Source organism: Meles meles, chromosome 1 (assembly GCF_922984935.1).
Source record: "Meles meles chromosome 1, mMelMel3.1 paternal haplotype, whole genome shotgun sequence".
NCBI lineage: Eukaryota > Metazoa > Chordata > Mammalia > Carnivora > Mustelidae > Meles > Meles meles.
Window position 1 is genome coordinate 192,721,571 of NC_060066.1, and position 27,071 is coordinate 192,748,641.

A 27,071-nucleotide genomic window follows, 5' to 3' on the forward strand; every position below is an offset into this window, starting at 1 on the left:
AGGTCAGTAAATAGTGGTGATGTCATGCAGGCAAGATGGCGGAAGGGTGAGCCCGTCATCCAGCTCTCGGGCGTTGGGGCCTGAATTCTCCCAGGGTCGGGGTGCTGGGCCAGGGTCCCTGTGGGGAACAGGAGGCCAGCCCGGGAGTGGACGGGGCTGAAAGGGCGGGGTGGAGTCTCAGTGCGAGGGGGTGGGGAAACGGTCTGCCAAGTCTCGGCCTGCCGACCACATCTCAGGGAGAAACTGAGACCCGATCATGCTCGGGCAAGAGTCGCACCGCAGGGCCGCCAGATGTATCTGTCTTCGCAGGGAGGACGTGGGCTGGTGGCGGAGCTGGCTGCAACAGAGCTACCAGGCAGTCAAAGAGAAGGTAAGCTGGGCCGGCGCCCTTCCTCCGCCAGGGCTTCGCGCCGCCTCATAAAAGCAGGTCCAAGCTGCCCCGCCCGACCAGTGTGGTCGCTGGGCCTCAAAGATGAGGCCCACCCGGGCCCTACTGTTATCCCCTGTCGGTCTTGGGGAGGACTGACCCCCGACTCGGACCAATGTGACACTAGCCACGGTGAAATACAGATTGTTTTAAAGGCCGGAGCTACATTTTTGTAGGAATCCATAGGAAGAGCAGTTTATTCCAGCTAAGGAAGTTCACAGCTTCGTAGAAGAGAGAACCTTTGATCTATTGACGAAGAGGTCTGCAATAGGAACTGACTTCTGTAGTCATTCAAATACTGGAATGCCACAGCTAGCACTCTCTGACAGGTCCTGAGGGTACAGATGCTATCCTGGGCCTCACAAGGCTCACAGTCTGGTGGGGAGGCAGCAATCCCCGTGGGATGATGAGTGAGCCTTGGCTCTGCCAATAGACAAGGCTGTTGTGTGTTTCTGTTCCACCCCATACTAGTTTGTCAGAACCAGCCCAAGTGAATCGTGGAGGAAAAGTTAATTACTGCTTACTTCAAGAAATTGGGGTGAGTCCTGCTTCAGGGCAGACTCCAGGAGGCTTCTGATCTCAGTTAAATCAGTCCTCTACTCTGGGGGCATTTTAATACCTCCTTTAGCCTGCATACTCCTGTTCAGCCTCTCAGCTAGCTACAGCCTAGCTAATCTGAGAATGTCCTGAGTTGTTTATGTTGTTGTTGAGGGCTAAGAGAATTTCACACTGAAGTTTAATTGAAAAGCTCTCAAAGGACCTCAGAATACTGTTGAGCGATCTCCTGGAAGGAGAATCTGACATTCATTCAGCAACTGGGGCGAGGACTTTCTGTGTGTTGCCCTCAAGGCCGGTCTTACCATAACTCATGAAAAATAGATAGTTGGTTAGCTTTCCATCTTTGTTCTTGGGGAGCTCCCTGTTTGAAGCCAGGGTGTGGATGTTGTTTCTGCCTTTGACAGTTCCCCATTCAGAAAGAGGGGACTTAATTTCCCTCTCAGCTAGTTACTGTTACATGAACTTGTACAAGTTATTTAATCTCTCTAGACCTGAGTTCCTCACCTGTAAGATGGGAGTACTAAGAACACCTACCTGATAGTACTGTTGTGAGGATTAAATAATAACGTGTGTAAAGCACTAGGAATAATACTTAGCACACCGTAAGTAGTATATAAGCATCAGTTATTTTTATTAAGTCCTGAGGAGGGTGCTGGGGAAACCTCTTAAACACCACCAGTCCATTTTTTACTTCCATTTTTTCCCTTGGTCATTCAGTGCTTTCCTGGCCTTGCCCTTGCCCCCCTTGCCTTCCCATTCCAGCTCCATCTAGAATACTCAGTTCCCAGGACCCTCAGTTCCCTTGCACCCCTAGCATCCATTGCCCTAGAGACCACAGTGCTGAGATAGTGCTGTAATCTGTCTTCCTGTGCTGCTTACCTCCTCCTACAGTCATTGTGCTTGTTTGCATTTACCCATAGACACTGATAAAGGCATTGCTCCTTGGTCCAACAACAGATTCCCCAAGCTTATTTAGGCCTGAGCACCACCCCACCCCCCCACCCCCCGACCAAGCTTTTTCAGTCTATGATTTGCTTTTCTTCCCCTTATCTTAGAAACTTTCCCCAAACCTAACTCTTCCCTCCAGTGCTCTGTTCAGCTACTTCCTCTTTTTTTACCTTTAGGAGAAACCCTCGCCTCCTACTTTTTATATTTGAAGTAAACAACATGATCTCTCATAACTCCCTCCCCATCCCTGCGGCCACCACATGTGAGCTTATCTGTAAACACACTCAGCTTCACCTACCACTTGCCAAATCCTTCGGGTGGTTTTCAGCTCTTGTCTTCCTGGGCCTTTTGGCTGCATTTGACACTAGTGATCACTCAGCCTCTTTTCTTGAAACTCTACTCCTTTGGCATTGTGGCTTGCTTCTCTCTCAATTCTCCACATCTCCTGGCTCTTCTTTCCTGACTGTTGCATGACATTCCCTTACCCCTTAAAGGTGTGGTTTTTGAGGGGTCTTGCCCTCAGCTCACTGCTCTGTTCACTCTACAAACTCTTCGTGGGAGACCTCTCCATTTTCATGATAGTGTGACTCCTAGTCCTTTTCTCTGAGCTTTACTGCTTGAGAATAACTCCTGCTGGACAACTGTCCCAGATAGCCCTCTGTCATCACACATTCTCTGTGACCAAAATCATTGTCATCACCTTCTTTCTGAGCCTGCTCCCCCTTCTGCATTTTCTCTCTCAGCTGGCAGCTGTCCATCGACCCAGTCACCTAGGTTAGCAGCCAGTGGCTCTTCCTTGACTCTCTCTTGCCCTCACTCAACACATTATTGGATCCCTAAATCTACCTTTTTTTGCCTGGTATTTCTTGAATCGGTCCCATCCTTTCATCCTGACCAGCACTCTCCTTATTCATATTCTCTCACTTCCTTTTCTGAACTTTACAGCAACCTCCTGATAGGTTCTCTTCCGTCTTCTAATTTTGTCACTTTTGTCAGGCCAGTCACTGGAGTGACCTATGAAAAATGCAGACCTCATCCTGTCCCCCCTCCTTCAAACTCTCAGTGGCTCCCCAACTCCCACAAGGGCTGACCAGGCCCACCATAGTTGCCCTTGGCAGCCTCTCCAGCTTTCTTCCAAACTACTTTTGCATTTCCTTCAATGTTCATTAGGACTAAAATGCTCAGAGGCTGCAGTAAACCCTGGGCCCTGCTGTGCCCCGGCTTCCTTTACTGGCTCCTCTTGCTCATTCTTTGAGGTGCTCAATCCACGCTTCCCTTCAGGTCTTTCTAATTTCCTGAGAAAACACTGGTCACCACTCTGCTCTTGTACACTGAAACTGTCATGGGAACGTTTTTCCCGGTAGACGATGACCTTTTTGAGGACAGGCACCCTGTCGGTTCATACGGGTCCCCTCAGAGCTCATAGTCTAGTGAGGGAGACAGCCGTTCATCACATCATCATGGCAATGGTTATATAATTAAGATGTGCCCTGGTACATGAACATTTAACGAGCAAACATTCTTTGAGCACCTACTCCATGCCAGGTTCTTTGTCATATACTGGGAGGGCATCAGTGAGCAAAAAACACAGGCTCGATGTTCACAGAACTCTGTTTATCCAGGAAGCTAGATACTGAACAGGCAGTCATAAGTCTGCAGCATGACAAATGTTAGAGAACATGCAGGTACCCTGGGAAGCAGGGAGCCAAGCTAATCTGAGATGCCATCGGGGAAGCTTCTCTAGGGAGGTGACATATAAGCATAGATCTGAAGGAAGAACCAGAGTTAACTAGGTGAGGGGGGTCATTCATTGTGTTTGTTCACGTATGTGTTTCGAAGAGTTAGAATCATGGGTTCAGATACCCTGGAGGTAGGGAGGATGCTAGAGCATTTGAGAAACTTGAGGAAAGCCAGCTAGAGCTCAGGAAGGGGCACAGTGGTAGGGGAGAGTCTGCCAGAGATGAGATGAGATGAGCTTTGGAAGTGAATTTTTTGCTTGCTCATAGGATACTGTGTAAGCACTGAAGAATGGAAAGCAGGGACAGCCTGGTCCGCTTTGACTTCCAAAGCTCGCAGCAGTGGCACAAGGACAATGTAGTGGAGGTCTTTGATTCACCCTGCAAGGAGTCAGTTTGAGAGAGCAGGTTGGCCTAGAAGAAGGGGATGGCAGAGTGGATGGAGAGAGTGAATTAATAAATGACCCCTCCACCCTAATTAAGTAGTCTTGAGTCTGAAATGGAGACATGATTCTCACTCCCAGAGAAGCTTCTTGCGTATAGACGACACTGCCCTATCCAGAAACGTCCCAAGCTGATGAAAACTAGGCAGGCCCTTCCCTAAAGAAAAAAATCACCGGAACCCTCAATATGCTAACACACACACACACACATACACACACACACAATGCAGCTAATTATCCATGTGTAATGAGGCTTGGCAGGGCAAACACAGAGGTAGTCTGGGAAGGTACCCCAGAGTGGGTAAGGATGAAACAAAGCAGGTCAAGACTCAGACCAGAGCCGATGGCCTGTGGTCTCATGTCATCTGAGTGCAGGATGAGTGGCAGATCAGTCTGACAGAAGCAAATATCCATTCTGCTCTACGGATGAATAGAATCTTGGCGTGGTAGAACCAAGAACCCCTCAGAGAGAATCCAATCCAGTATTTCTCGACATCCCCTTTGTTGAGTATAAAAATCACACACCTTTTTACTGGCATTAAATTGTCAAGAATTATTCATAAATGCTTTCTAAGCTAATGTGACAGGTTCATGAAATTTTTCAGACAAATAATTTCACGTACTGCCATATATTTCAACTGAATCGCCCTATAACAAAAAAAGGAAAAGTAGGAACACTTTCCATTGATCAAAAAAATCACACACCTTTTCTTCATGTTATTTGAAATTTGAAACAAACATCACGACTTAAAGCATATCAGAGCAACACGTCAGACTCTGTTTTGTTTCCAGAAGACATGTGCCCCCTTCCCCAGCCTGTTCTTGAACCACTGACAGGGCTGCCTCCCTCATTTTACAGGAGAAACCCGAGACTCGATGAGAGTTACTTGTGGCCCCAAAGCTTCTAAGTGCCGGGGCTGAGACTCATCCCCATTCTCAGAGCAGCAGGAAGTCCCTCTGTGTGCTGCTGTTTGGTAATCCCAGGTCATGGGCTTGGGACAAGCCAACATTGTTTCTGTGCCATGGCACCTGAGTTTTCCATGTGTCTTTCTGGGACGGAAGAAGCCCAGAGAACAGGAACAAAGGGTAGTGGTGCCAGCTGGCTCTGTCATCCCTCTCTTGTCTTCCCATAGTCCTCCGAAGCCTTGGAGTTCATGAAGCGAGACCTGACAGAGTTCACCCAGGTGGTGCAGCATGACACAGCCTGCACCATTGCGGCCACAGCCAGCGTGGTCAAGGAGAAGCTAGCTGTGAGTACTGCCTCTGCCCTCGGAGTGACTGTCCCTCGCCGGACCCGACCCAAGCCCCTGGTGGGGACTCCCCACCCTTTCTACTATTAAGTGATTGTTTCTGCCCAGAGGCTCCCACTTGGAAAGAATTGTATCTGTTGAGCAAACAAGCGACATGGAAGAAGTATTAATGGGCTGTCCCATTTTTGTATTGTTTCCGCAAATGTTTTCCTGTTAGCAAAGTCTTTCATTATAGACAATTTAGAGAATACCTTAAGTAAAAGAAAAAAAAAGACCTAGAGACACCCTTAATTCCATCTCCCAAAGATAACAGCTGTTAATATTGGGGGATATGTTCCTTAGGTCCACTTTCTTTTTCAAAACTGGAATCAACTGAATATCGTGTTTTGTAACCTACTTTCCGACTTGATCATTGCAAACCACGCTCTCCAGCATCATAAATGGCCTGTTACTTTGCTCTGTAGGTTCAACCAGTTCCTAGGTTACTACTGCATTTTTTTACTGGTACTATAAACAGAGCCACATTGAACATTCTGATTGCTAAATCTTTGCCCTTCGTATTTTCTTTATAATAAAATACTGGAAAAGATCATAGGGTGAGTACAGTTTTAGGCCTTGTGATACTTATTGCCACACTACCCTCCAGAAAGGCTGTGCCAAGTCATATTCTTACTGGCCCTGTTTTTATTGATCAAAGACGTATAGCGGAATCTTCTTGCGAGATAGGAGTTAGATTCTAAAGTCAGCGTGAAAAGTGAAAGTTGTATATGGTTGGCTATCTCTGCAAATCTCAAGCTTCTGATGAAGTATAGTATACGGGTTTTGTATGAACAGTTTCTCCTTTAGTGTTGGGACAATTGCACTTTCTTCATTTGAGCTCCCGCTGAACCATTTGCCCCGCGATTAGAGGCCATGTTATGAGAAACATGTTTTGGAGGTCTTTCCACCAACCTTATTTAGTTAACTCTTGTAACTTGTTGTAAATTACTGTCTGCCTGCTAATCCCAGCTGCTGATGGGCATGGACGACAAGGAGTAACCCTGCTGTTCTACTAGAGTCCAGCCAGGAGCACAGATGCCATTCGTTTCTTCCATTTATTCATTCCTTTTCTTCATTCGTTGATTGTATATCTGTGCCAGCATGTGCCAGCATGCTGCTAGATTCCAGCTGTAAAATGCCAGGATGCCTTATCAGGAGTAAATATTATGGTTTCCATGAGGTTTAGAGCCTGGCCCTGTCATCCCATCTGTGCTTTGCTTCGAGGCCATTCTGACCAGTGTGGCTCAAGCTCCGTGTCCCACTTGCCCCTTCTAGCTGATCCGTATGTTGGCCCTCAGCTGGTCCCAGGTTTGCCTCTAGGCAGGGATATCCATTCTCATCCTGCCCGTATTTCCCCAACCTTTTGTACAAAATGTTCCACTTCCTGAACAGCCATGATGATGAAATTGTAATACTACAGTACTGCTATTTGATAAATGTTGTATGCCAGGCATTGTACATGCCTTATCTTTTTTGTCACAGCAGCCCTCTCAAGGAAGTCTGTTTATCCACATTTTATAGATCATGAAACAGACTCACAGAGGTTTAGGTCTCCAAAAGTGGTACCTTTCCCACCACTCTACCCAAAGGTCATCTTCCCACTGATTGTGTATGGCAGGCATCCTCTCCTGCCAATTTTTGATCAGCCTGACTGGCCTTGAAATTTTGATGAAACAATCAGAGAGTTCTGCTCTGACTTACCCAGGCCTACTGGGTCCCCATTCCACACCCCCATCTGGTGTACGGAGGGACCCTGGCTGCCTCTGTCCTTCTCCAACCCCAGAGATGGGGTGAGAGGCCATGAGCACATCCCTGATCCCCACATAGAGAGCACACTTTTGCCCCTGATGCTTCACCCTTCAGTACCTGTCCCCTAGATTATAGCCTACTGCTGGGCCACCTGTTTGCTCTGCCTGCTTCTCTCTGCAGACTGAAGGCTCCTCGGGGGCAACAGAGAAAATGAAGAAGGGGTTGTCTGACTTCCTGGGGGTGATCTCTGACACCTTTGCTCCCTCACCGGACAAAACCATAGACTGCGATGTCATCACCCTGATGGGCACACCCTCTGGCACAGCTGAGCCCTATGATGGCACGAAGGTATCCATTATATTCATCCTCCTCTGCAGGTGCCCACCAGCACTGGGTTCTAGCTTCCAACGTGCACTCACAAAAGCGATACGTGTTCAGGCCAGAAAATAAACACGTGTATGTAACTAAATTGAGGAATACTAGTAAGCAGAAGTATAATGATTCCTAAATCCATAATCCCATCCCTCAAAGAGAATCACTCTTTGGTGTCCAACCTGTCATTTCTTTTTGTTTGCGAGTATTGGTAAAGATCGTTTGGATTTTTTTCTTTTCACCGGAAAAGGCACTTTATACATGCCATTTTATAACCTGTTATTTAAAAAATGTTTAAAATATACTGGCATCTTTCTTAATCACTATCATCGTAATATCTTTAAATTCTTGCAAGTAAAGATAGCGTCATTATTCATTTCTCTCGTGTTGTACATTTGGATTCCCTTCAGCTTTCAGCCGTAATAAGGACTGCTCTACGGGCATGATACTCCCAGCACTGGGGTTAAGGCTGATTTCCAGTGGGAATGAGTGCATGGGCAGAGGATGTCTTTAAAGCACCTAGATCAACCACAGCGGCAGGATATTTCTTACACATATTATCTTCTCAGCATTACTTCTTACGTTTCAGAGTATTTTCTCCTAAAGGCACAGTGTGATGTCACGGCAGCTGGGCCTTCGTAGCATTTTTACCACATTGAAATTCCATTCGAAACACTATGATTTTTCAAGTATTATCACTAATACCACCACTTAGTGACCATTTGAGTGGAAGTGTGAAATTTCTTAAATTGCAGGATTTTAAATTATAATAGCAGTGGATCACACAGGCCCTTCCTGGAGTTCTGATGAAGACAGCCAGTCCTTGCTTCACGTAATACTCAGGAAGGAAGGTGGGGTTTTCTGTTTGTCACTCCTGTGGCCTTAACAGGAACCCAGGAGGTAATTCATTTGGCAGACTGCTATGAAATTTAGAAATTCTTGGGGCACCTGGGAGGCTCAGTCAGTTAAGCATTTGCCTTCGGCTCAGGTCATGATCCCAGAGTCCTGGGATCGAGCCCCATAACAGGCTGCCTGCTCAGTGGGGAGTCTGCTTCTCCCTCTGTCCCTCACCTCTCTTTCACTCTCTCAAATAAATAAAATCTTTTAAAAAGAAAAAATATTAAGAAGTTCTTAATGAATGGTTTTAATTTGGGGGAGATACATTCCTTCAAAATTTACCCATAAATTTGGACTTTATTAATGTATTTGAGCTAACATTTTTCAAGTTTCACATAATTCAGAAGCATTTTATACATACAATTTTGTAGTCTGCTAACACTGTATTTTCTTAGTTCCCAAGGTAGAATAAATACTAGGGGAAAGACCATTTTTCTGAAAGCCCCAGTTTTGCCCTCCTAGCCCAGTGCTCCCCTCTCTAGCCATAGGGTGAGCTGACGAGTGCCCCATGGGTCTGGCAGCCAGCAGGGGGAGAAGCTGGATTGAGGTTAACTTCTAGGGGGAAGAAATGTATAGGGGAGGGACATCTTCAAAGCACCTAAATTAACAACAATAGTAGGGTCTGCTGTCAGAGAGGAGATGTGTTCTCTACCTAGCACTCCAGAAGTCCTGTTCTTTGTTTCTTACAGGCTCGCCTCTATAGCCTGCAGTCAGACCCGGCAACCTACTGCAATGAACCAGACGGTGAGGGGGCAGCTGTGAGGGGGCAGGCCTGTAGGGAAGGGAGATGGGGGGATTCTGGGATGAGCACCCTCTTTGTCTCTGATAGCATAGGCCCGGCTCCCCTGTGTGGAGGGATGAGAGCGGGGCTAGAGCGTGCCTTACGTGTGGCGGGATGGGTTGTCAGTCCCTATTCCTCCCTGAGCCTGAACTGTGTTCATCCTGGTCTACAGAGACCTCACTCCACTCCCTCTCACTCTGCTCAGACCCCCATCCCACCCCAGCCCTGCTGCCCTGCCTGCCTTCTCTTGAGCGTTTGTTTGCCAAGCCATGCCATGCAGCAAGTCCTAGGCTGGGAACTGGAGCTCAGAAAGAGAAACAGGCAACCGCGGAAGCAGGGATAGTAGGGATGGAGTCCTGCTTCCATGGACGGGAGCCCAGAAGGAAAGCACCCAGCCCGACCTGGGGAACCTAGGAGGTGACACTGACATGGGGGTTTTAAGGGTGAATTAGAAGTAAACTAATTTCGGGGCACCTGCCTGACTCAGTGGAGCTTGCGACTCTTGATCTTGGGATGCTGAGTTCAAGCCCCACCTGGGGCATGAAGCCTACTTAAAAAAAGAAAAAAGAAGTAAACTAATTTTACTTTTGGCAGTGGGAGAAGGTCTTTCAAGCGTGGCGACAGGATATTTGAAGCTTCTGCACTGGGGAAGGCTGACGAGGGGGCATGTGAAGGAAGGAGGCAGCAAGAACTGTCGGTGGGGGCCCCGTGGGGGCCAGATCAGAAGGGCTTTGGGTGCCAGACTAAGCAGTTTGAATTTTGCTCTGTATGCCTCAAGGTAGTGGTTCTTAACCTTGTTTTAGTCATAGAGGTCTTTAAAAACCTGCTGATAAGCCCTCTCTCCACAGAATTTTATAATGTAATAGGGGAATTCTTTGACCCTCTGAAGCCCATTCTTTGGTCCTAGCTTAAGAAGCCCTCCCTAGGAGTACCTGGGTGGCTCAGTGGGTTAAGCCACTGCCTTCGGCTCAAGTCATGATCTCAGGATCCTGGGATCGAGTCCCACATCGGCCTCTCTGCTCCGCAGGGAGCCTGCTTCCCTTCCTCTCTCTGCCTGCCTCTCTGCCTACTTGTGATCTCTGTCTGTCAAATAAATAACAAATAAAATCTTTAAAAAAAAAAAAAAAAGAAAGTGAACACATGTGGGGTTTGCTGCACTTGAGCAGGCAGGAGTGTCCGGAGGATACCTAGACCCCTGGATCTGGATCCCAGAAGGGTAGCTGGGGCTGTGAAGACTGAAGAGTTGTCTGCGGAGGCAGAGGTTGAAACTTGTGGTTTAGTGGAGCTTATCTTACAGGGGAAAAAAGAGAATGAGAAGAGATAAGGAGAGGAAAAAAGCCCACTGAAGACTCTGGTGGAACAACTAGAAGGGTGGGAGGAAAATCATAAAAGCCCAAGAAGCCAGGAGAGAAGAGGGCTTTCATGAGGACAAGTGGCTCCCAGGATCAGGAGATGGATTGGTCGGTCACATGAGGGAGGGCAGAGAGGTAGGCTTTAGACTGGAAACATGGGGCCCGTGAGGACCTGAGAATAGTGGTTTCAGAGAGGAGGGGGCTCCGTGGCCAAGTGTAGTGGGCTAAAGTGTGAGCAGGCTTGTGAGAACATGTAGACTACAGGCCATCCTAGAGATCACTTTTCAGTGCCTTGCCATGATATCAGTGGGGCCTACTACCCCATTACCCTTCCTGACATCCCATCTTGTCCAAATGGCTTTGAAAAAAAGCTTAAGCTTTCCTCACTGTCCTTGTCCATGCTTAGGTGTCTTAGGTGTCTTTTCTGTAGGCCCAGTGTTCTCTCTCCAGACCCAGGAAACTGACCATCAGTGTTTGTCCCTCTGCAGGGCCCCTGGAATTGTTTGATGCCTGGCTTTCCCAGTTCTGCCTGGAGGAGAAGAAGGGGGAGATCTCAGAGCTCCTTGTAGGCAGCCCCTCCATCCGGGCCCTCTACACCAAGATGGTGAGGGCCCAGCTGGCAGCACCTCACCCAGCTTCGGTTTCAGGTGTCGGGAGGTGGGAAGGACATATCTAGGGTCACTCCAGAGTCATCTGGCCCAAAGAGCCGTCAGAGACCCCCTAGAGGCAGACCAGCCAGGTCCTAAGCTAAGAATCCACGTGGGTAAAGCTGATTTGCCAAGTTTCTGGCAGTCATGTGAGAAATGGAAGGACCAGCAAAGCCTGATGGGAATTCTTTTCTCCTTCCTTGGCCAAGCTGGGTCGGGAAGGTGGGTGTAGGGGTGGAGGGTGTACATGCTCTGAGAAAAACCGCCCAGCCACTTAACCACATCTGAAATCCAGAGCAGCTATGGGCAGGCTGATAAGACTGAGGGCACAGACCTTACACAACCACTCCCAGAATCTCATCTCCACTGTCCCCTCCCTCCAGGTCCCAGCAGCTGTTTCCCATTCAGAATTCTGGCTTCGGTATTTCTATAAAGTCCATCAACTAGAGCAGGTATGCTGGCCTGGCCTGGGGAGGTCCTCCACTCAGCCCTTGGGGAAGTAGGCTGGATTTTGTTGAGGGAAGAAGGGGCACAGGGTACCAAGAGCTCTGGGGTCAGGGCCAGGGTCTGGGAAGAGCTGACGCTGACTGCTTCTGGCCGTCTTCCACCCCTCCTCCCCCCAACTCAGGAGCAGGCCCGGAGGGATGCCCTGAAGCAACGGGCGGAACAGAGCATCTCTGAAGAGCCTGGCTGGGAGGAGGAAGAAGGTAAGAGATCGTGAGAGGTGGTGGGCAAGTAACAGGTCCTGTCATGCCTCTGGGGACCATCTGGCCATTCTGTGAGCACTGGAGAGACCTGGCACCCAGGGAAGCATAGGGCATATATACAGCATCTGTATATGCTGAGGACAGGCTCAACTAACAAGGGAATGTTTGCCTGGGCTGGTGGAATTCCTGGTTCAGGTACAGAAATCACTGGGTCAGGAGCGGCAGATTCCCCTGCCAGCCCATGGACCAGCCCCTTCAGAGTCACCTGGGATGCTGACTGGAATTCCAGATTCCCATCCCCTCCCCGCCCCCCCATTCTAAATGAGACTCTGGGGGCATGTGGCCAGACCTGCTTTTTGCTTCACACCCAAGCACAGGAGCCCAACACGGGGCTTGAACTCAAGACCCTGAAGTCAAGACCTGAGCTGAGATCGAGAGTCAGATGCTTAACCAACTGAGCCACCCAGGCACCTCCAAACTTGTATTTCTGACAAGCTCCCCTGATAAAGTGCATGCCTAGCTGGGTTCGGGAACCGTTGGGAAGTGTTGGCTTAAGGAGGTAGCCAAGCATCCTCTACTGGTAGCTTGGCTTGGGACAGTAAGTTAGAGCCACCCGTAGGCCATTAACACATTTATTAAGTGTTCTCCTTATTAAGGAAGGTTAAGTGTTTTGTCCAAGATCATGCAGTGAGGATATAGCAGAGCCCATCATGAACCCAGAACTGATTCACTGTCAGATCTTAACTTTCTAATCTATGACACCACCTTGGGCTGTGCTGCTGGAAGCTGAGTGTCCACCAGCCATATGCTAGGCCTCGTGGGTAGGAGAGACTTTGACCGACAGAGACTATCTGCGGACAAACCGTGATGGGAAGAGGGTAAAGAAGCTGGCACCCTTTAGTCTTGACCAGAGTAAGCTTTGGCAGGAACCTGAGGTCTGTCTGCAGAGCGCTCCAAGGTTGCCTTGGGGCTGACCAGGGCACATAGCCCTCTTCCCCTCTCTCTCTCGACAGAGGAGCTTGTGAGTGTTTCACCCACGTCTCCAAAAGAGGCAAAGGTTCCTGTGGCCAAAACTCCCACATCCCCTGAAGGAGGACCTGGCCCCCTGAGCCCCTGTGAAGAGAATCCTGTGACTCCAGCCGAGCCTCCTACAGAGGTGACCCCGTCAGAGAGCAGCGAGAGCGTCTCCCTCGTGACGCAGATTGCCAAACCTGCCATTGCAGCCGAGGCACCAGGGTTGCCCAAGGACCTGTCCCAAAAGCTTCTAGAGGCATCTTTGGAGGACCAGGGTCTGACTGTGGATGTGGGTGAGACTGGGCCCCCACCCCCAGCTCCATTGAAGCCCCACACCCCTGCTGGCCGCCCCAGTGGCCTGGAGCCCAGGCCTCCAGCCAGAGTAGAGACTCTGAAGGAGGAGGTGCTCACAGACTTACGGGTGTTTGAGTTGAACTCCGACAGTGGGAAGTCTACACCCTCTAACAATGGAAAGAAAGGTAAGTCAAGGCCAAAGCCCCGGTTGGGGGCAGCGGGGGGAGGGGGGACTAGCGTTGCTACCCTGTAAAGCAGACTTGTGTCCTCACCCCTTGGGAGGATCCCAGCAGCAGTTGTCCTTCATTTGTGATACTGATGATGATAACAACTGCCATCTGTTAAGTGTTTATTACCATATCTCATGCATTTACAATGTACCTGTTTTCTGAAATGCGGGTGCACCTTACAATCGTTAGGGTCTTAGTTTCAACAAAGTAAGGTTTGTGCCAGGTTCACTTAATTTCTCATTACATTTCACAGCCCAATGAGGTCAATATTACTGTCCTTTCTTATAGTGAAGACAGTGAAGCTCAGAAATGTTAAGTAACTTGCTCAAGTTCACATGACCAGGAAGTGGCAGGCCCAGATTCAGACCCAGGTCTCTGGGACTCGGAGCCCATGCCCTTAGCTACCACCCTGTGCCAGTTTCCCTGCATTTGGATGATGCGGCCTTGTGCTGGGTTGGAAATCCCTGTGACATTGATGGATGTCAGAGGTCTTCTTCCCTGGGTGACCTCAGGCAAGTCATGTAGCTTCCTTAAGCTTACTGCATTGTTATGAGTTTGAAACATAAACAGCACTTACAGGCACAGTTGAAAAAAAAATAAAATGAATCCTCATGAACTTGCTGTGACCCAGCTTAAGTAATAAAGCTTTAGTTTCTTATCTGTGTAATGGAATTTTAGACTGGAGACTGACTTTTTGTCAAAGGGGAACCTCTCTAATTCCTGGAATTAAAGGACAGTGATAGCTCTTGCGTTGACTTTTTTGCCACATCCAGACTGCCTCTTCAGAGATAGCTGATTGTCCGAAAGGCCACTCCACACACACACACACACACACACACACACACACACACACACAGTCTCTGCTGACACACAAGCCTCTCCTGAAACACACATGCACGTGCACGCGCACACACACACACACACAGTCTCTGCTCCCACACGTACCAGTCAGCCACAAAACTTGCCCAGCAGGTGAGCCCATGCCTGCCAGCGCAGTGAGGATGGTTTGCCACAGTGGAAGGGAGACTGGCCCCGCCCACCCCTACCCTGCTCCCTGATGGGAACAGCAGGGTAGGGTTTCCAGTTTCCAACACAATGCTCCCCTTCTGGCTCTGGTTCAGTGAGGTCATCCATTGAGCTCCTACCTACTCTTTATGAGACACTAAGGAGGGAGGGGCAAAAGCCACAGTCTTTATGACAGAGCATGAAGCAGTATGGGCCAGGCTCGGTGCTGGAGTTCAGAGAAAGGAGGAACCTCCGGCATCGACAGTTGTTTCACCGAGGAGACGGGCGTTGTAGAGGAGAGGTGGAGAGTTTGGGGCACGTGCAGGGGTGTGGTAGTCCCGGCTGAGGGACCTATGACGTGTGGATAGCAGAGGCCAAAGGGCACACTGCAGGGGTGGTGATGGAAGCCCATTTTGCTGTATTATCTCCCAGGACAGGGAGGAACAAGAAGGATGGATGGGTTAGCTCAGAAGTAGAACTTAAGAGCCTAACCTTAAGGCGAACTTGGAAGGTTGGACTTGGCTGACCGGTACTGAGAGCTTTACATGTCGGGGCTAAGGGCTTGGGCTCTGAGGTTCAGAAGGTTCTGGGTTCAAATCCCAACCTTGCTCCTAAACCATATGACTTGAAAAAAGTTACTGATCTTCTCTAAGCCCCATTTATTCCTCTGTAAGTTGGGGGTTAACTGTTTCACGATAGGTCCTCATTCGGGGAAGAGATCTGAGTAGAGCCCTGCTTTGGGGAAATGATAATAAGGAGCCATGTCTGAGCACTTTCTATGTCTATATAGATCTGTGCTAAGCACTGGATATGCACATCATTCAATCTTCACAGAAGCCCAAGAGATCAGAGTAATTTTCCCCACTTTTTTACTGGAAGGAAACAGAGATCAATCACCCACCCACCAAGCATTTAGAAAAGTGTAAAATATTGTTTTGGGAAGGTGGAAGAACAGGTGATAGACCCAAAAGGCAGTGGGGGGTTTGGCTGGGTGGTACGACGGGCCCATTTGAGGTAGTGGTTGTGTAGAATTGGGCCATGGGAGAGCGGGATCAGAAAAATTAGTGGTGGGTTGAAGAGGGACAAAATGAGATTCTGGGGAAGCTGTAGCACGAGCTCTCCATCGCTCTGCTCTCCTGCCTCTGACACACTCAGGGGTTGCGGGGGGGTTGCAGGAGGCCTAGGGAGTGGCTGCAGAAGACCCACTAGAAGCAGTCATCGTCACTGAGTTGGGGGAAGCTGGGGTCTTGGACTAGGGGGGCACAGTGGAAACAGAGTAGAGAGAGTGGATCTTTAAAGAATGAAGGCTTGGAGACAGTGACTCCTTTTCCCTCTTATGTCCATATCCTTAGAGGACAGAAGAGAGCTTGGTCCCTGCGCACAGCAGAGTCTCTTGCAGTGGCCTCGCCATGGGGTTTCCCAAGGTCCCGGGGCAGTCACTGTCATTGTAGAGCTGCTTCCTGCCTTCATTTTGTCCCAAGATCCATTTAATCTCAGAGCCTGGACTTACCCTGCTCAGGTTCCCTTGGCAGGAAGGAGGAGGAGAGATGGGGATAGGCCTGTGGCCTGCGAGCTAGGAGGAGCCCTGGGCTCACGGCCCTCCTTCCCCAGTGACTGACCTAACAGTGGCTTTTGCCTCCATTTCTTCTCTGGGGAAGCAGAGTTCTGGTTAAACAGAATAAAATGAGCTGAGTGACAACACTGTGAGATTAGTAATCACCTGAAAACTCCCCTTTCTTAAAAAAACAAAAGCAAAACTTCATGAAAGCTTAAATCGTTTTGGCATAAATCTGTTCTCTGCCATGCGCACAGTGTCAGGGAGATCTTAGCACTCTTGTCTTGTGACAGGACAGGATGGGGGAAGGAGGCACATGGGAAAGAAAGCCCTGATTCTCATCTCTGCCACTCGAAGCCTCCATCTCGTCCTCTAAGTCGGGACTGTTCAAACTCGCCTCAGAGGGTGGATAGGAAGTGCTCCAAACTGTAAGCTGATACTCTGTTTTCCACCCCTGAAGGGCTGCCCTCCAATTTAAAGCCTGAAAACGAGAGTTTCGCATCCCTGGAGGGCAACCTGAGGTCAGGGAAAGCTGTCATGGCCACTGCTACAGCTCTGAGATGAGGAATCTTCCAGGAGTCGGGCTTCTAACCCACAGAAAGCCCGGCGTTTGCCACCAGCGTGTCCCGAAGACATAGGGAGACTTGGACGTGGCGTCTGAAGAACCAGGTCTCCGTTGCTAGTCTGCCCTGGCCAGTCACGGGGGCACATGCAACATGACTTACCTTGGAGACAGTGCCTCGGACGGCCCCGTTTGCTAAATTCCCACCATGTGTACATGTTCTGTGCACTTCACGTTGACATCTCTAATCTTAACACTGTTGTATCTTAGAACTGCAGGCCCAGGCCTACAAGGAGTCCCCAGGTACCTATTCATAATGCAGAATTCTGGGCCACTTACCTGGGCCTGCAGGGTCTGAATGAGGGGGGTGGGGCGGCAGTCATCTGCATTGTAATCTCCTGTGTGGTTCTCTGCGAAGAGGGTGGTTTTATCCTTATTTTATAAATAGACTGAAGCCCAAAATAACTTAACCCAAGACTACACAATAGATAAAAAAGTAGGGATTCACAGGTCTGCGTGGCTCCAGAGACCAGGCATGATCTCACAAGGCTGCTTGTGGCCAGCCAGGTGGCTAAGAAGGAGAACAGTACAAGACCCCTTATAAGGAACGTAGGGGTCCTTGGGGCAGGGGTGTCAGAGCCTGGGTCCCTGGTGAGGAGCAAGCTAAGCAAGAAAAAGCAAGGACGTGTTTATAGGTCATGTCGTTGAGAGATCAGGGACCTACTGTTTTTGAAGGTGCTTTTAATAGACGAGAAAAAATACGAAGTAGTTTATGTTCATTTTAGGAAAAAAAAAACAATGGAAAAGTACCCCCCGACCTCATCTCCTAAAGGTAACTATTGTTAGCATTATTGTGGGTATGTTATGCATCTTTTTTCTATGTGTACAAACATCTCAGCTTATTTTTTAATAAAATCATACTGCATATACTTTTTTCCGCATCCACTTTTTAAAAAAATCTATTTTTGTAGTTTTCTTCTTAGAATAACTTTCACGTGTACATTTTTTTTTTAAATGTTGCCTATAAGTCATACCCAAATGTGCATGTTGAGAGCGGTGATTGCCAAACTTAGCAGACATCAGAATCACCTAGAGCAGGGATTAGTAGACTTTTTCTCTCTATGGCCAGATCACAAATGCTTCGGTCTGATGGGCCATCGGCGCAGGAAAGCAGCCATGGGCAATAGGGAAACAAATGGCAATGGCCCTGCTCCAGAATTTAATTTCCCAAAACAGGCAGTAAGCTGGATTTGGTCCCCACGCCTTGTCTGCCAGCCCTGCTTTAGAAGAGGATTCCATGAATATTTATTGAGCGTGAACTCTGTATTCCAGGCACTTGGCAGACCTGAGAAAGGAAAACAAAGATCCCTGCCCTCGGGGAGCGCACATTCCAGTTCCTCTATTATTACAAATAAGCAGAGTCAGTCTCCTGATGTGATATATTTGAAAGTTGGTAAATACAATGGGAAAAAACTAGTAGTTTAAAGTATAAGGTAGGATGGTTTGGGGCAGGTCGGCGCCTACATGGCTAGTTAGTGAAGCGGTTAAGTGGAAGCGGTTAAGCGTCTGCCTTGAACTGGGGACGCGGTCCTGGGGTCCTGGGATCGAGCCCCTTATTGGGCTCCCTGCTCGCTGGGGAGCCTGCGTCTTGCTCTCCCTCTGCCCACCCCGCTCATGCTCTTTATCTCATTCTCTATCTCTAATAAATCTTCTAAAAATAAATAAAGTAGGACTGTCAGGGTAGGTCATTTAGATGGAACGATTTGAGCAAGGGTGTGAAGGAGGTGAGGAAGTTGGCCTGTGGATGTCTGAGGAGAAAGTCCTGGGTACAAGGAAGCCCATGCAAAGGTCCTAAGGCAGGAATGTGGTGTGTTTCAAGACTAGCAGGGTCAGTGAAGGTAGAGTGGAGTAAGTGAAAAGGAAAATGTTCTTTGTGTATGCCTTCTGGAAGATGGCTGTGGCTCTGGGGAGCCTCCACGCCAGACTGCTTCGCCACTACAGTAACTTCCTTTTTCTCACTTAATAGTTTTAGACTTTTTGCCATGTGTAAAAGTGTTCTGCAGCCTAACGTTTAAAAAGTCTCATAATCGGGGCGCCTGGGTGGCTCAGTGGATTAAGCCGCTGCCTTCGGCTCAGGTCATGATCTCAGGGTCCTGGGATCGAGCCCCGCATCGGGCTCTCTGCTCCGCAGGGAGCCTGCTTCCTCCTCTCTCTCTACCTGCCTCTCTGTCTACTTGTGATCTCTCTCTCTCTGTCAAATAAATAAATAAAATCTTTAAAAAAAAAAAAAAAAGTCTCATAATCTATTATGTGACTATACCATTTATTTTTATAATTCCCTATCAGTGAACTCTCAAGTTTGTTTTTGTTTCTGTTTTTGTTTTTTTAATTTTCATCACTATAAACAGCACTACAGTGAAATTCCTTTTGGTTAAATCTTTGACTCTAGGATTTTTCCTTAGAATAGATTCCCAAAAGGAGAATCACTGAGCCACAGTGACAACAGAATGTAAGACCTTTGATGTATATTTGCCGGGCCCTTTTGAAGAGTGCTGTCGCCCCCAGCTACAGACTGTCCATACATACCCCTTCCCGCCTTTCACACTGTGGATCTCGGTTCCAGGCTCAAGCACGGACATCAGCGAGGACTGGGAAAAGGACTTCGACTTGGACATGACCGAAGAAGAAGTGCAGATGGCACTCTCCAAAGTGGATGCCTCTGGGGAGGTGAGTGGGCCTGGTTGGCCTCAGGGAAGCAAGCCCAATGATCCTAGGGTCTGAGGACTCTCCCCATCCGGCCCAGCCATCCCAAGGGTGGATCCCTGCTCCTCCCTGAGATGGTAGCTTTGGGAAGGGTGCTGGAGCCTCCATTCAGGCCCTGAATTTTTCCAATCAGCAGGCTCTGCTTGCCCTAAGTTCCAGGGTGGATGGTGGGAGAGTTCCTGACGTTAGCTCTGCATGAAAGTCACCTGAGGAACTACAAAAAAAAAAAAAACAAAAAAACACAGACTCCGACCTGCCCTACATCTCCTGATTCATGGTCCCCAGGGATGGGACCTGAACAGATCTCCTGGCCTTGGGGCAAATGGCAGTGTGATCTAGGGCAAGTCACTTAACCTGAGCTTCTGTTTCCCCATCGAAAACCTAGAACTGGCCCTAGAAGCTTGTAAGCTGTGATAGATAACACACCTAGACGTGTTAGGCATCGTGCCTAAGACACGGGAGTAGCAGTGAACATTACTGAAGCCACCACAAAACCCAGTCCAACTAGAAGCTCAGAAGCCTTCCTACTCTTAGGCTTCATGACCTGCCAGCGTCAAGTGGGTCATTTTGAATGAAGGACAGGAAGAAAAGCTCTCACAACTACTAAGTGACAGGACTGAGGCTCCAGCCCAGACATCTGATTCAAGTCATTGTTTCTTCCACTGTCACCCAAGAACCACATTCCTTCCATCATGTAGCTCATGAACCTGCTGTAAAGAGGGGAACAGATGAGAGAGACAGGCAGGGCCTCGGTTTTCATATTGGAAAACTGAAGCCCGGGGAGAGGTAGAGACCTACCCAAGAGTCTTTGGCTCCTGTGACCTCACTATACCCAGAGCAGAGAAGGCCCCTGAGCCCCTCTCACGTCACAGGGGCTTGATACTTTCTGTGTTTCTACGGCCCTCTGTAAAACCTGACAGCTGGTTACATAAGCAGAGTCATTCTACCGCCTCTCGGACCTGGGATCAGCTGACAGCAGGCCGACAGAAAGTGCCCTGGGGACACTTGAGCTGGGGGAGCAGGGTGCTAGAGCCCCTGAGGAAGACCCTGTGAGTGCCCGAGCCCAGTGCCACCTTGCTTCTGATCACAGTGCCCCTCTCCAGTTCTCCTTAAGGGACTGACCGACATGGCTCCTGGAGGCAGGGTGTCCCCTTCTAGCATGCAGTGTTGGCTGATGAAGCATTTCCTTTGGGTCTGGAATGATCAGAGCAGCAGACCCACCACTTAGGCGGAGGGCAGCTCTGCTCCCCAGACACATTCCTTAAGACAGTGGTTCACTCTCCCAGAGGGCAGGAGGGTATGGCCCAAGGTGGGACTGGCGGGGAGTGGATGGGCTTGTCTATGGCGGCGGGGGCAGGGGGGTGGGGGAACTATCCAGAAATGGAGGCAGCAAGGGGAGGTTGGGCCTGGGCTTGACTCAGAGGAGTAAATATGTATTTGTACTCTCCATTATCCCCTTCTGTCTGCAGCTGGAAGATGTAGAGTGGGAGGACTGGGAATGAGGGGAGCCGGAGTGTGCAGCTCCCCCACCCACAGAACCTCCCACCCCCTCGCTCGTCTCAGCCCAGCCCTGGAAGACACTGAGAATGTCCCCCCAATAGCCTCTGTCAACCAGAGCTCTGGGCACAGATTCTGGGTGGCTCCTTGCTGGTCTTTTGGGCCTCTGCTCACATCTGGGAAGGGGCTCACTAAATCCAAACCAGGAACTCTGACTTGTGCCAACCATAAGATGACTCAAGGGGGAGGAGACTTACCCCCCTCACCAGAAGAGCCTACATTTCTCTGCTGAACACCCACTGTTCTTAGGGACTCTTGCTGGGAAGTCCCAAGGGATAATTCTAGCCCCTCTACCTGTGTAGACGAAAGCTAAGCACCAGTCTCCTGGAGGAAGCAGAGACAACACTCTGTCCACCAATAAGCAGGCAAGGAAGGCCATCCCACCATCCTTGGCTAGACCAGGATGGCAAGCACATTCTGGTTCCTAGCCCAGTGAGTAAGAGGCATTCCTCTCTGGGAAACTTGCCTCTCTTGGGGAATCTCCTCCTCCAGGCATTTTCCATTTCCAGAAAGGTTCCTCGTGGTTCCACATCTAGAGACCAAACCCTGAGTTCCCACCTCTTTCCTCTTGTCTGGCCCAGGCTGGTATGTCCCCATGCCTCTCCCAGGGCTTCTTCGTGTCGGATGCACCCAAGTCCTTAGCCCAGCTGTGCCACCAGCAAGAGTCTGCTCTTGCATTTCTTCCCCTCCCTGAAAAGGGAGGGGGTCACTTCAGGCCCTTCTGTGCATTGCCTGGCGGGATACCTTGTCCAACCAGCTACCCACCTCCACCCCCCTGTAGCTTAGGACACAAGCCAGCTACCAGCAGTACAGAGCAGCGATCGAAGCCGAGTACTTCCGACCCTGGTAAGCCCAGCGTCTCCTCCTCAGCCCTTCTGCTTCTTGAAGGGATGTGCTGGGGGTGAACTTCTTGAGGCTGTCATCAGGCTTCTGCAAAAGCTCCTCTTCCTGAAGACTGACCCAGTCTTTGTGGCTCTCACCCTCCACTCTGGTAAAGCTGTTCCTCTCTTGGGGGAATGAGGGGCAGCAGGAATTCCTGGAGACCCTGGTGCTTCATGATGCTGCTCGGTGATTCTGGTACAGAGTCTGGTGTATTCACCAGTGATCTAAAGGGAGTGTGGTCAGGTATGCTAAGAGAGTGGCGGTCACTTCCACTCCAGACCTTCAGTGAGGGGGTGGGATGGAAAGAATGTTGAATCTTTTTTTTTTTTTGACGGGATGGGGTTTTTCTCTTTGTAATTATTTCTTTAGTTTAATTAACCTTTTGGTTGTTTGTGCAATATTATATATTTTAAATTATAATGCATCTCCCCAGAGTATTTTGTAGCCAGGAAAAGAAAAAAGGAAAAAAAAAAAAAAAGATTCTAACAGCTGTTAGTTTTGTAATTAAAAAAGAAAGAAAAAAGAACTTTGTCCTGAACCTTTTCCAGACTTGCCGTTAACAGCATTAAAGAGATTCAGCAGAAGCTGGAAGGTGTCTGGGGGTCTATTCTTGTCCCCAACAGTGGCTGCCCTGGAGGCAGGGCAGGACGAACACAGTGTGTAGGCTGGCTTCTGGCGTGGAGCCTGGGGAAGGGACAGGGATGGCAGCAGGGGTGGTCTGGGTCCCAAGGAGGTCCCCTGTCCTCACCTCAGACTCAGCTTAGACTCTGGGGTGAGGCAGAGACCGGGCCCCCAGCAGGCCTCTCACTGAGGCAAGGGGTCGAGAGGCTCTCTCTGCATTCCCAATGCTTCTGCTTTTATTCGGAAAGGAAATTGCAACAGCGATGGTTCCAGTTGCTTTTGGTCACTTTTCCCCTCTCCTCCCCCAGTGTGTGTGTATGATTCTGGGGTCTATTTTTCATTAACTTGAGTTAAACACCTGTGTGAAAATCACTTGTTAGCTGTAATAAAAGGGAAGTCTGAATGAGGCCCTCTGGTTGCATGAAGATCTTTTAAGGGAAAGAGAAGTAAAGCGGGGGAGGGTGTAGGTAAGTTTCAGGAGAGAAGTAAAGTGTAAAATACATATCAGCATCTTAGAAGCGGATTTTTGGGTTTGCTTTCTCCCCCTGCTTTATTGGGGAGGACTTGCCATTGCTTTTATCAAGTGCTTGCTAGCCACGGATGCCAAGTAACTTCTTCGATTGAGGGCCGGAGGATCATATCTGGTTCCAGGAGCCGCTTGAGCAGGTCCTGGCATTCGGCCGAGATGCCCAGATGAGTGGGGAAGGACACCCCCTTCTGCTGCTGCCACAGCATCTTGGGGATGTCTGTGTCGTCAAAAGGTAGGCTGGCACAGAGCATGACATACAGGACCACACCCATGCTCCAGATGTCCCCCTTCTTGCTGTCATGGGGGATTCCCTGCAGCACCTCAGGGGCGGCGTAGGCTGTGCTGCCACAGAAGGTCTGGCTCAGCTCTTGGCGTGACTTGGGCAACACCTTCGCGAAGCCAAAGTCAGTCAGCTTCAGGTTGAAGCCCTGCAACAAGGCGTTCTCACATTTGAGGTCCCGGTGGGCCACACCACAGCCATGGCAGTAGCGAATGGCCTCGACCATCTGACGGAAGAGGGCCTTGGCCCGGCTCTCGGGCAGCGGCCCCCCATTCAGCACACAGTCAAAGACATCCCCTCCTTCAGCCAGTTCCATCACCAGGTAGATTTTCCCGTCGGCAGACTCCAGCATCTCATACACCTGGATGATGTTCTTGTGGTCCAGGGTGCGAACAATCTGGAGCTCCCGAGGCAGGAATCTCTGGATAAATTCTGAGGAAATGGGAAAAGACATGGGGTATCAAGTCCAGAAGGGCATAACTCTCCACTCCTGTCTCCTGCCTCCCAGCTTCTCTCTGCCCACCGTGTCTGGTTCTGGTGCCTGGGTTCCCATTCAATCGTAAACGTCTAGCTGCTTGGACATTGCAAAAAATGCTCACGCTGTTATTTTTGTAGTTAATGTATTATTCAAAGGAACGGCTCCCTGCACCCTCAGGGACTGTTGTGAGCAACCTGTGAGACCACAGATATCAAAGTGCTTTGAGGGGTTTTAGACAAAACCACTGAATCTCAGGTATGAGGCCTGATTTGCCCACAGCGTGGTGAGCCAGCTCCTCACACGCCTGCCTCCTGACCCACGGTTCCCCTGAGCCCTGTCTTCCTTTTTCTCACTTCTGCCTACCTTAGCAGCAGCTCCTGCCCTCTGCCAGCCTAGGCCAGGCCCTCTCTGCCCATCTCTGTGGGGGACAGAGGGAACAGGGAATGCCCAGCAAGTTGGGGCTGTGCCTCCGAGGACCCTTTACCCCCCACCACTTTAATCTTAGGTTTTAGAGGTGCGATGTTCCTGGACTTCCAGCATCCTTCTCTTCCCCACTCACCTACCCCGGAGCCAGAAACTCCCTTGCACTCCTTGGTTCCAGACCAAAGGGGAGGAGGGGAGGGATGATCCTTCCCAACTGGAGGAAGTGCCCACCCACCTCAACCAGCCCTCCCTTCCTCCAAAGGGGCCCCAGCTCACCTTCTGGCCCTCCCATCTTGTCTATAATTTTAATTGCCACTTTTCTTTGGTGTTTTTTGGAAAATGCTTCTTTGACTTTTGAGTAGGTCCCTTCCCCAATGGTCTTGCCCAGCTGGTACCCACTGGAGAGCAGAAAGTCCTCCATGCTGTCTAGCGCCTCCTTCCTTCCTATCACCCTCTCAGCTCATGCTGCCTCGGTGAGGCAGCTCTACTCCACCATCGCCCTTGGCCTGCTCCTTTTCCCCCCAAGGACTTCATGCGCAGCCGCCCCCAGCGCTAGAACATTCTCCGTCTGGACACAGCAGCCACGGGTGGTGGGGAGGGAGAGGGCCAGACATTTTAAAACTCCGGCCCAATTGTGATGTAAATGCTGTGTGACCCTTGGCCAAAATTGTCAGTGCCCTTACCTGCCCTCACCATCACCACCACCAAACCCACCACGGGTTAAGTCCTCGCCGCGCCCGCGCCCCTGTCCCCCAGGCGGGCAGGGAGTCGCAGCCCGCCCGGGGCGCTCGGGGACGTCTGCGCGCTGCCCGGGATGAGCGGCTCCTTTTCGTGGACGCCACCTCGTGGCTGCTTGCAGCCGCCTCCTGCGCCCCCATCGGGCTGCAGGGGGTCGGCTCGACCCAGTGCGGAGGCGCCATGACCAGAGCCCTCCAGCCCCGGCTCGCGGCCGCGCTGAGTGCCGGGTCCCCCGAGACGACGGAGGTGGGAGGGGGGGTGGTTCCCGGCGAGAGGAACGGGCTCTGTGAGGTCAGCGCGCCGCGGCCCGGGTCACAATGCAGCCCGCCTCCTCGACGCCCGGGCCGCGGCCCGCCGCAGACACCTGCCCGGCTCCGCCTGGACCGGAGCGTCCTCCCGCGGCCAGGGGTCCTGCAGCTGCTTCCAGCCAGGGACCGGCCTCGGCCTCCGGCAGGTGAGCAACCGCCCAGGGGGCGGGCGCGGGCAGGGGGCGCCCCGCGGCCCAGGAGCGGCCTGACCGCCACTCCCCGCGCAGAGCGCCCCGGGGCCTGGACATGAGTGCCCAGGAGCCCCCGCAGGGTCGAAGATTCCCCATTGAGGCCGGAGACTCCCCTGGCCTTGCTGCCGCCCCCGAGTCCCAGGACAGCCCGGAGCCGGTGGCCACGGAGCACAACCCGGTCAGGTGAGGCCGGCGCCCTCCCCGCAGCCCCTCCCGCCGCCCCGACCGTCCCCGCGGTGCGTCCAGGCTTTCCCTGCCCAGAATCCCGTCCTAGCGTCAGGGCCTCCCGCCCCCGCCCCCGCGGAACCCCCGGGGGTGCGGGTTGGCCCGGGTGCAGTCCCTGGGCGCATTCCCAACAGCAGAGGCCGGGCCCCGTTTTCCCCAGGCCGCTTCGACGCTGCCCGGGCTGCCACTGCCTGACGCTGCTGCACGTGCCCATCGACGTCTACCTGGCCATGGGCGGGAGCCCCCGGGCCCGTGCCACCTGAGTGCGCCTGCGCACGGCGGCTCCGCGGGAGCCGGGCGGGGACGAGGCCCGCCGCGGGCCACCACGCTGAGGTCGCGCGCGCCGAGCACGAGACAATGATGCACATTTTAAAATAAAAGAATGATGCACATTTTAATAAAGTACAGCATAAACTGTTCTTTCCACTCCGGGCTGGCCGTGTATGTCTGTCCCGTCCATCGGCCCGCAAACTGCTCCGCCCCAACAGCTCCTTCCTCTTGGTGGCAGCCTCCCTGGGACCCAGCCCTAGAGGCCGGCCCTCCCCGTCCGCGCCAAACGCCCCCCCCCCCCCCACTTCTTACTGATCCTGACCCCTTCCAGGATTATCTTTCCCCTCAGCCCCTGGCCTCATCCTTCTCCTCATCCCTCTCCTGGGTTTTCCAATGCAATCCACATAGTACTGTACTGGATTCCAGGGGTCCAGAGAAGCTCCGGACTGGAGGGGCTGGACAGACAACTCAGAATAAAGAGAATGGCCAACCACACCCGCCCATTTAATGCTCCCGAGATGGAATTAGAGTTTGCTACCTGCTGTTCTGTGATCCTGGGCGGCTCGGGTTAGGGGCCATCTAGATCCTGATTTCTCCTAGGAGTAGCGGGACCAGAAAAAGATTGGGAGAGAAATCGTTTGAAACATCTTGATTTCTCATTCCTCTTTTATAGGCGAGGGAACTGAGCCTTGAGACACTTGCCCGGGCTATGGCAAGGTTGATGATGGTTGATAGGCTAGCACACTTCTCAGTGTCCTCAGACTTAATACTCTAAAATCCATCCATGACCCAAGGATGCCTGGAAGTATAGCATTTAGCTGAACAAGCATGTTCCACCTTCCAGTTTTGCTTTAATGAATCTGTATTATTTTAATATTGGGGAAAAAATACACATAACCCAGAGGTCAGGTTCACTCTCTCCTGTCCCCTGAAATCTAAAGGCAAAGGACTTAAGACCCCTAATCCACATGGGGTAGAATTCCCAGCCCTCCCTAGAGTACTTCAAAATCCCACACTCACCCAAAAGGACCACCATTCTCAGTTTCCACGTTAATTCTCTCCCAGGCAGTCCCAAACTTAGGAGACTCATTAAAAGAGGAGAAGAGGTCACTATAATGTACACCTGAAACTAATATTACACTATGTTAACTAAGTGGAATTTAAAACTTTAAAAAAGTAAAATAAAAAAAATATATTAAAAAGAAAAAAAAAGAGGAGAGGATGTTTGCCAATAAAGGGT

The 27,071-nt window shown here is 50.6% G+C and overlaps 3 protein-coding genes across 7 annotated transcripts; 2 read left to right on the forward strand and 1 right to left on the reverse strand.

The window, feature by feature from the left end:
- BSDC1 (BSD domain containing 1) lies at positions 1 to 22,352 on the forward strand. 5 transcript variants are annotated; one of them, XM_046009750.1, is made up of 11 exons: positions 1 to 46; positions 310 to 370; positions 5,246 to 5,362; positions 7,331 to 7,498; positions 9,109 to 9,163; positions 11,041 to 11,156; positions 11,583 to 11,651; positions 11,828 to 11,906; positions 12,920 to 13,399; positions 19,190 to 19,293; positions 20,799 to 22,352. In XM_046009750.1, exons 1-11 carry the CDS (start codon positions 36 to 38, stop codon positions 20,829 to 20,831), a joined length of 1,293 nt encoding a protein of 430 aa, XP_045865706.1. In that variant the 5' UTR covers positions 1 to 35; the 3' UTR covers positions 20,832 to 22,352. The 5 variants fall into 5 exon arrangements, with proteins under 5 accessions (XP_045865706.1, XP_045865729.1, XP_045865721.1 ...); XM_046009773.1 differs by lacking the exon at positions 20,799 to 22,352 and adding an exon at positions 19,463 to 20,656; XM_046009765.1 differs by lacking the exon at positions 7,331 to 7,498.
- A 377-nt stretch (positions 22,353 to 22,729) lies between these two features.
- Positions 22,730 to 24,520, reverse strand: TSSK3 (testis specific serine kinase 3). The gene is made up of 2 exons (XM_046009797.1): positions 24,376 to 24,520; positions 22,730 to 23,630 (listed from the first exon to the last, which is right to left on the reverse strand). The coding sequence occupies exons 1-2, from the start codon at positions 24,518 to 24,520 to the stop codon at positions 22,969 to 22,971; spliced, it is 807 nt and encodes a 268-aa protein (XP_045865753.1). The 3' UTR covers positions 22,730 to 22,968.
- Positions 24,521 to 25,149: 629 nt separating this feature from the next.
- On the forward strand, positions 25,150 to 26,021 carry FAM229A (family with sequence similarity 229 member A). Its single transcript, XM_046009785.1, has 3 exons — positions 25,150 to 25,291; positions 25,373 to 25,519; positions 25,722 to 26,021. The coding sequence occupies exons 1-3, from the start codon at positions 25,155 to 25,157 to the stop codon at positions 25,822 to 25,824; spliced, it is 387 nt and encodes a 128-aa protein (XP_045865741.1). The 5' UTR covers positions 25,150 to 25,154; the 3' UTR covers positions 25,825 to 26,021.
- The last annotated feature ends 1,050 nt before the right edge of the window (positions 26,022 to 27,071 follow it).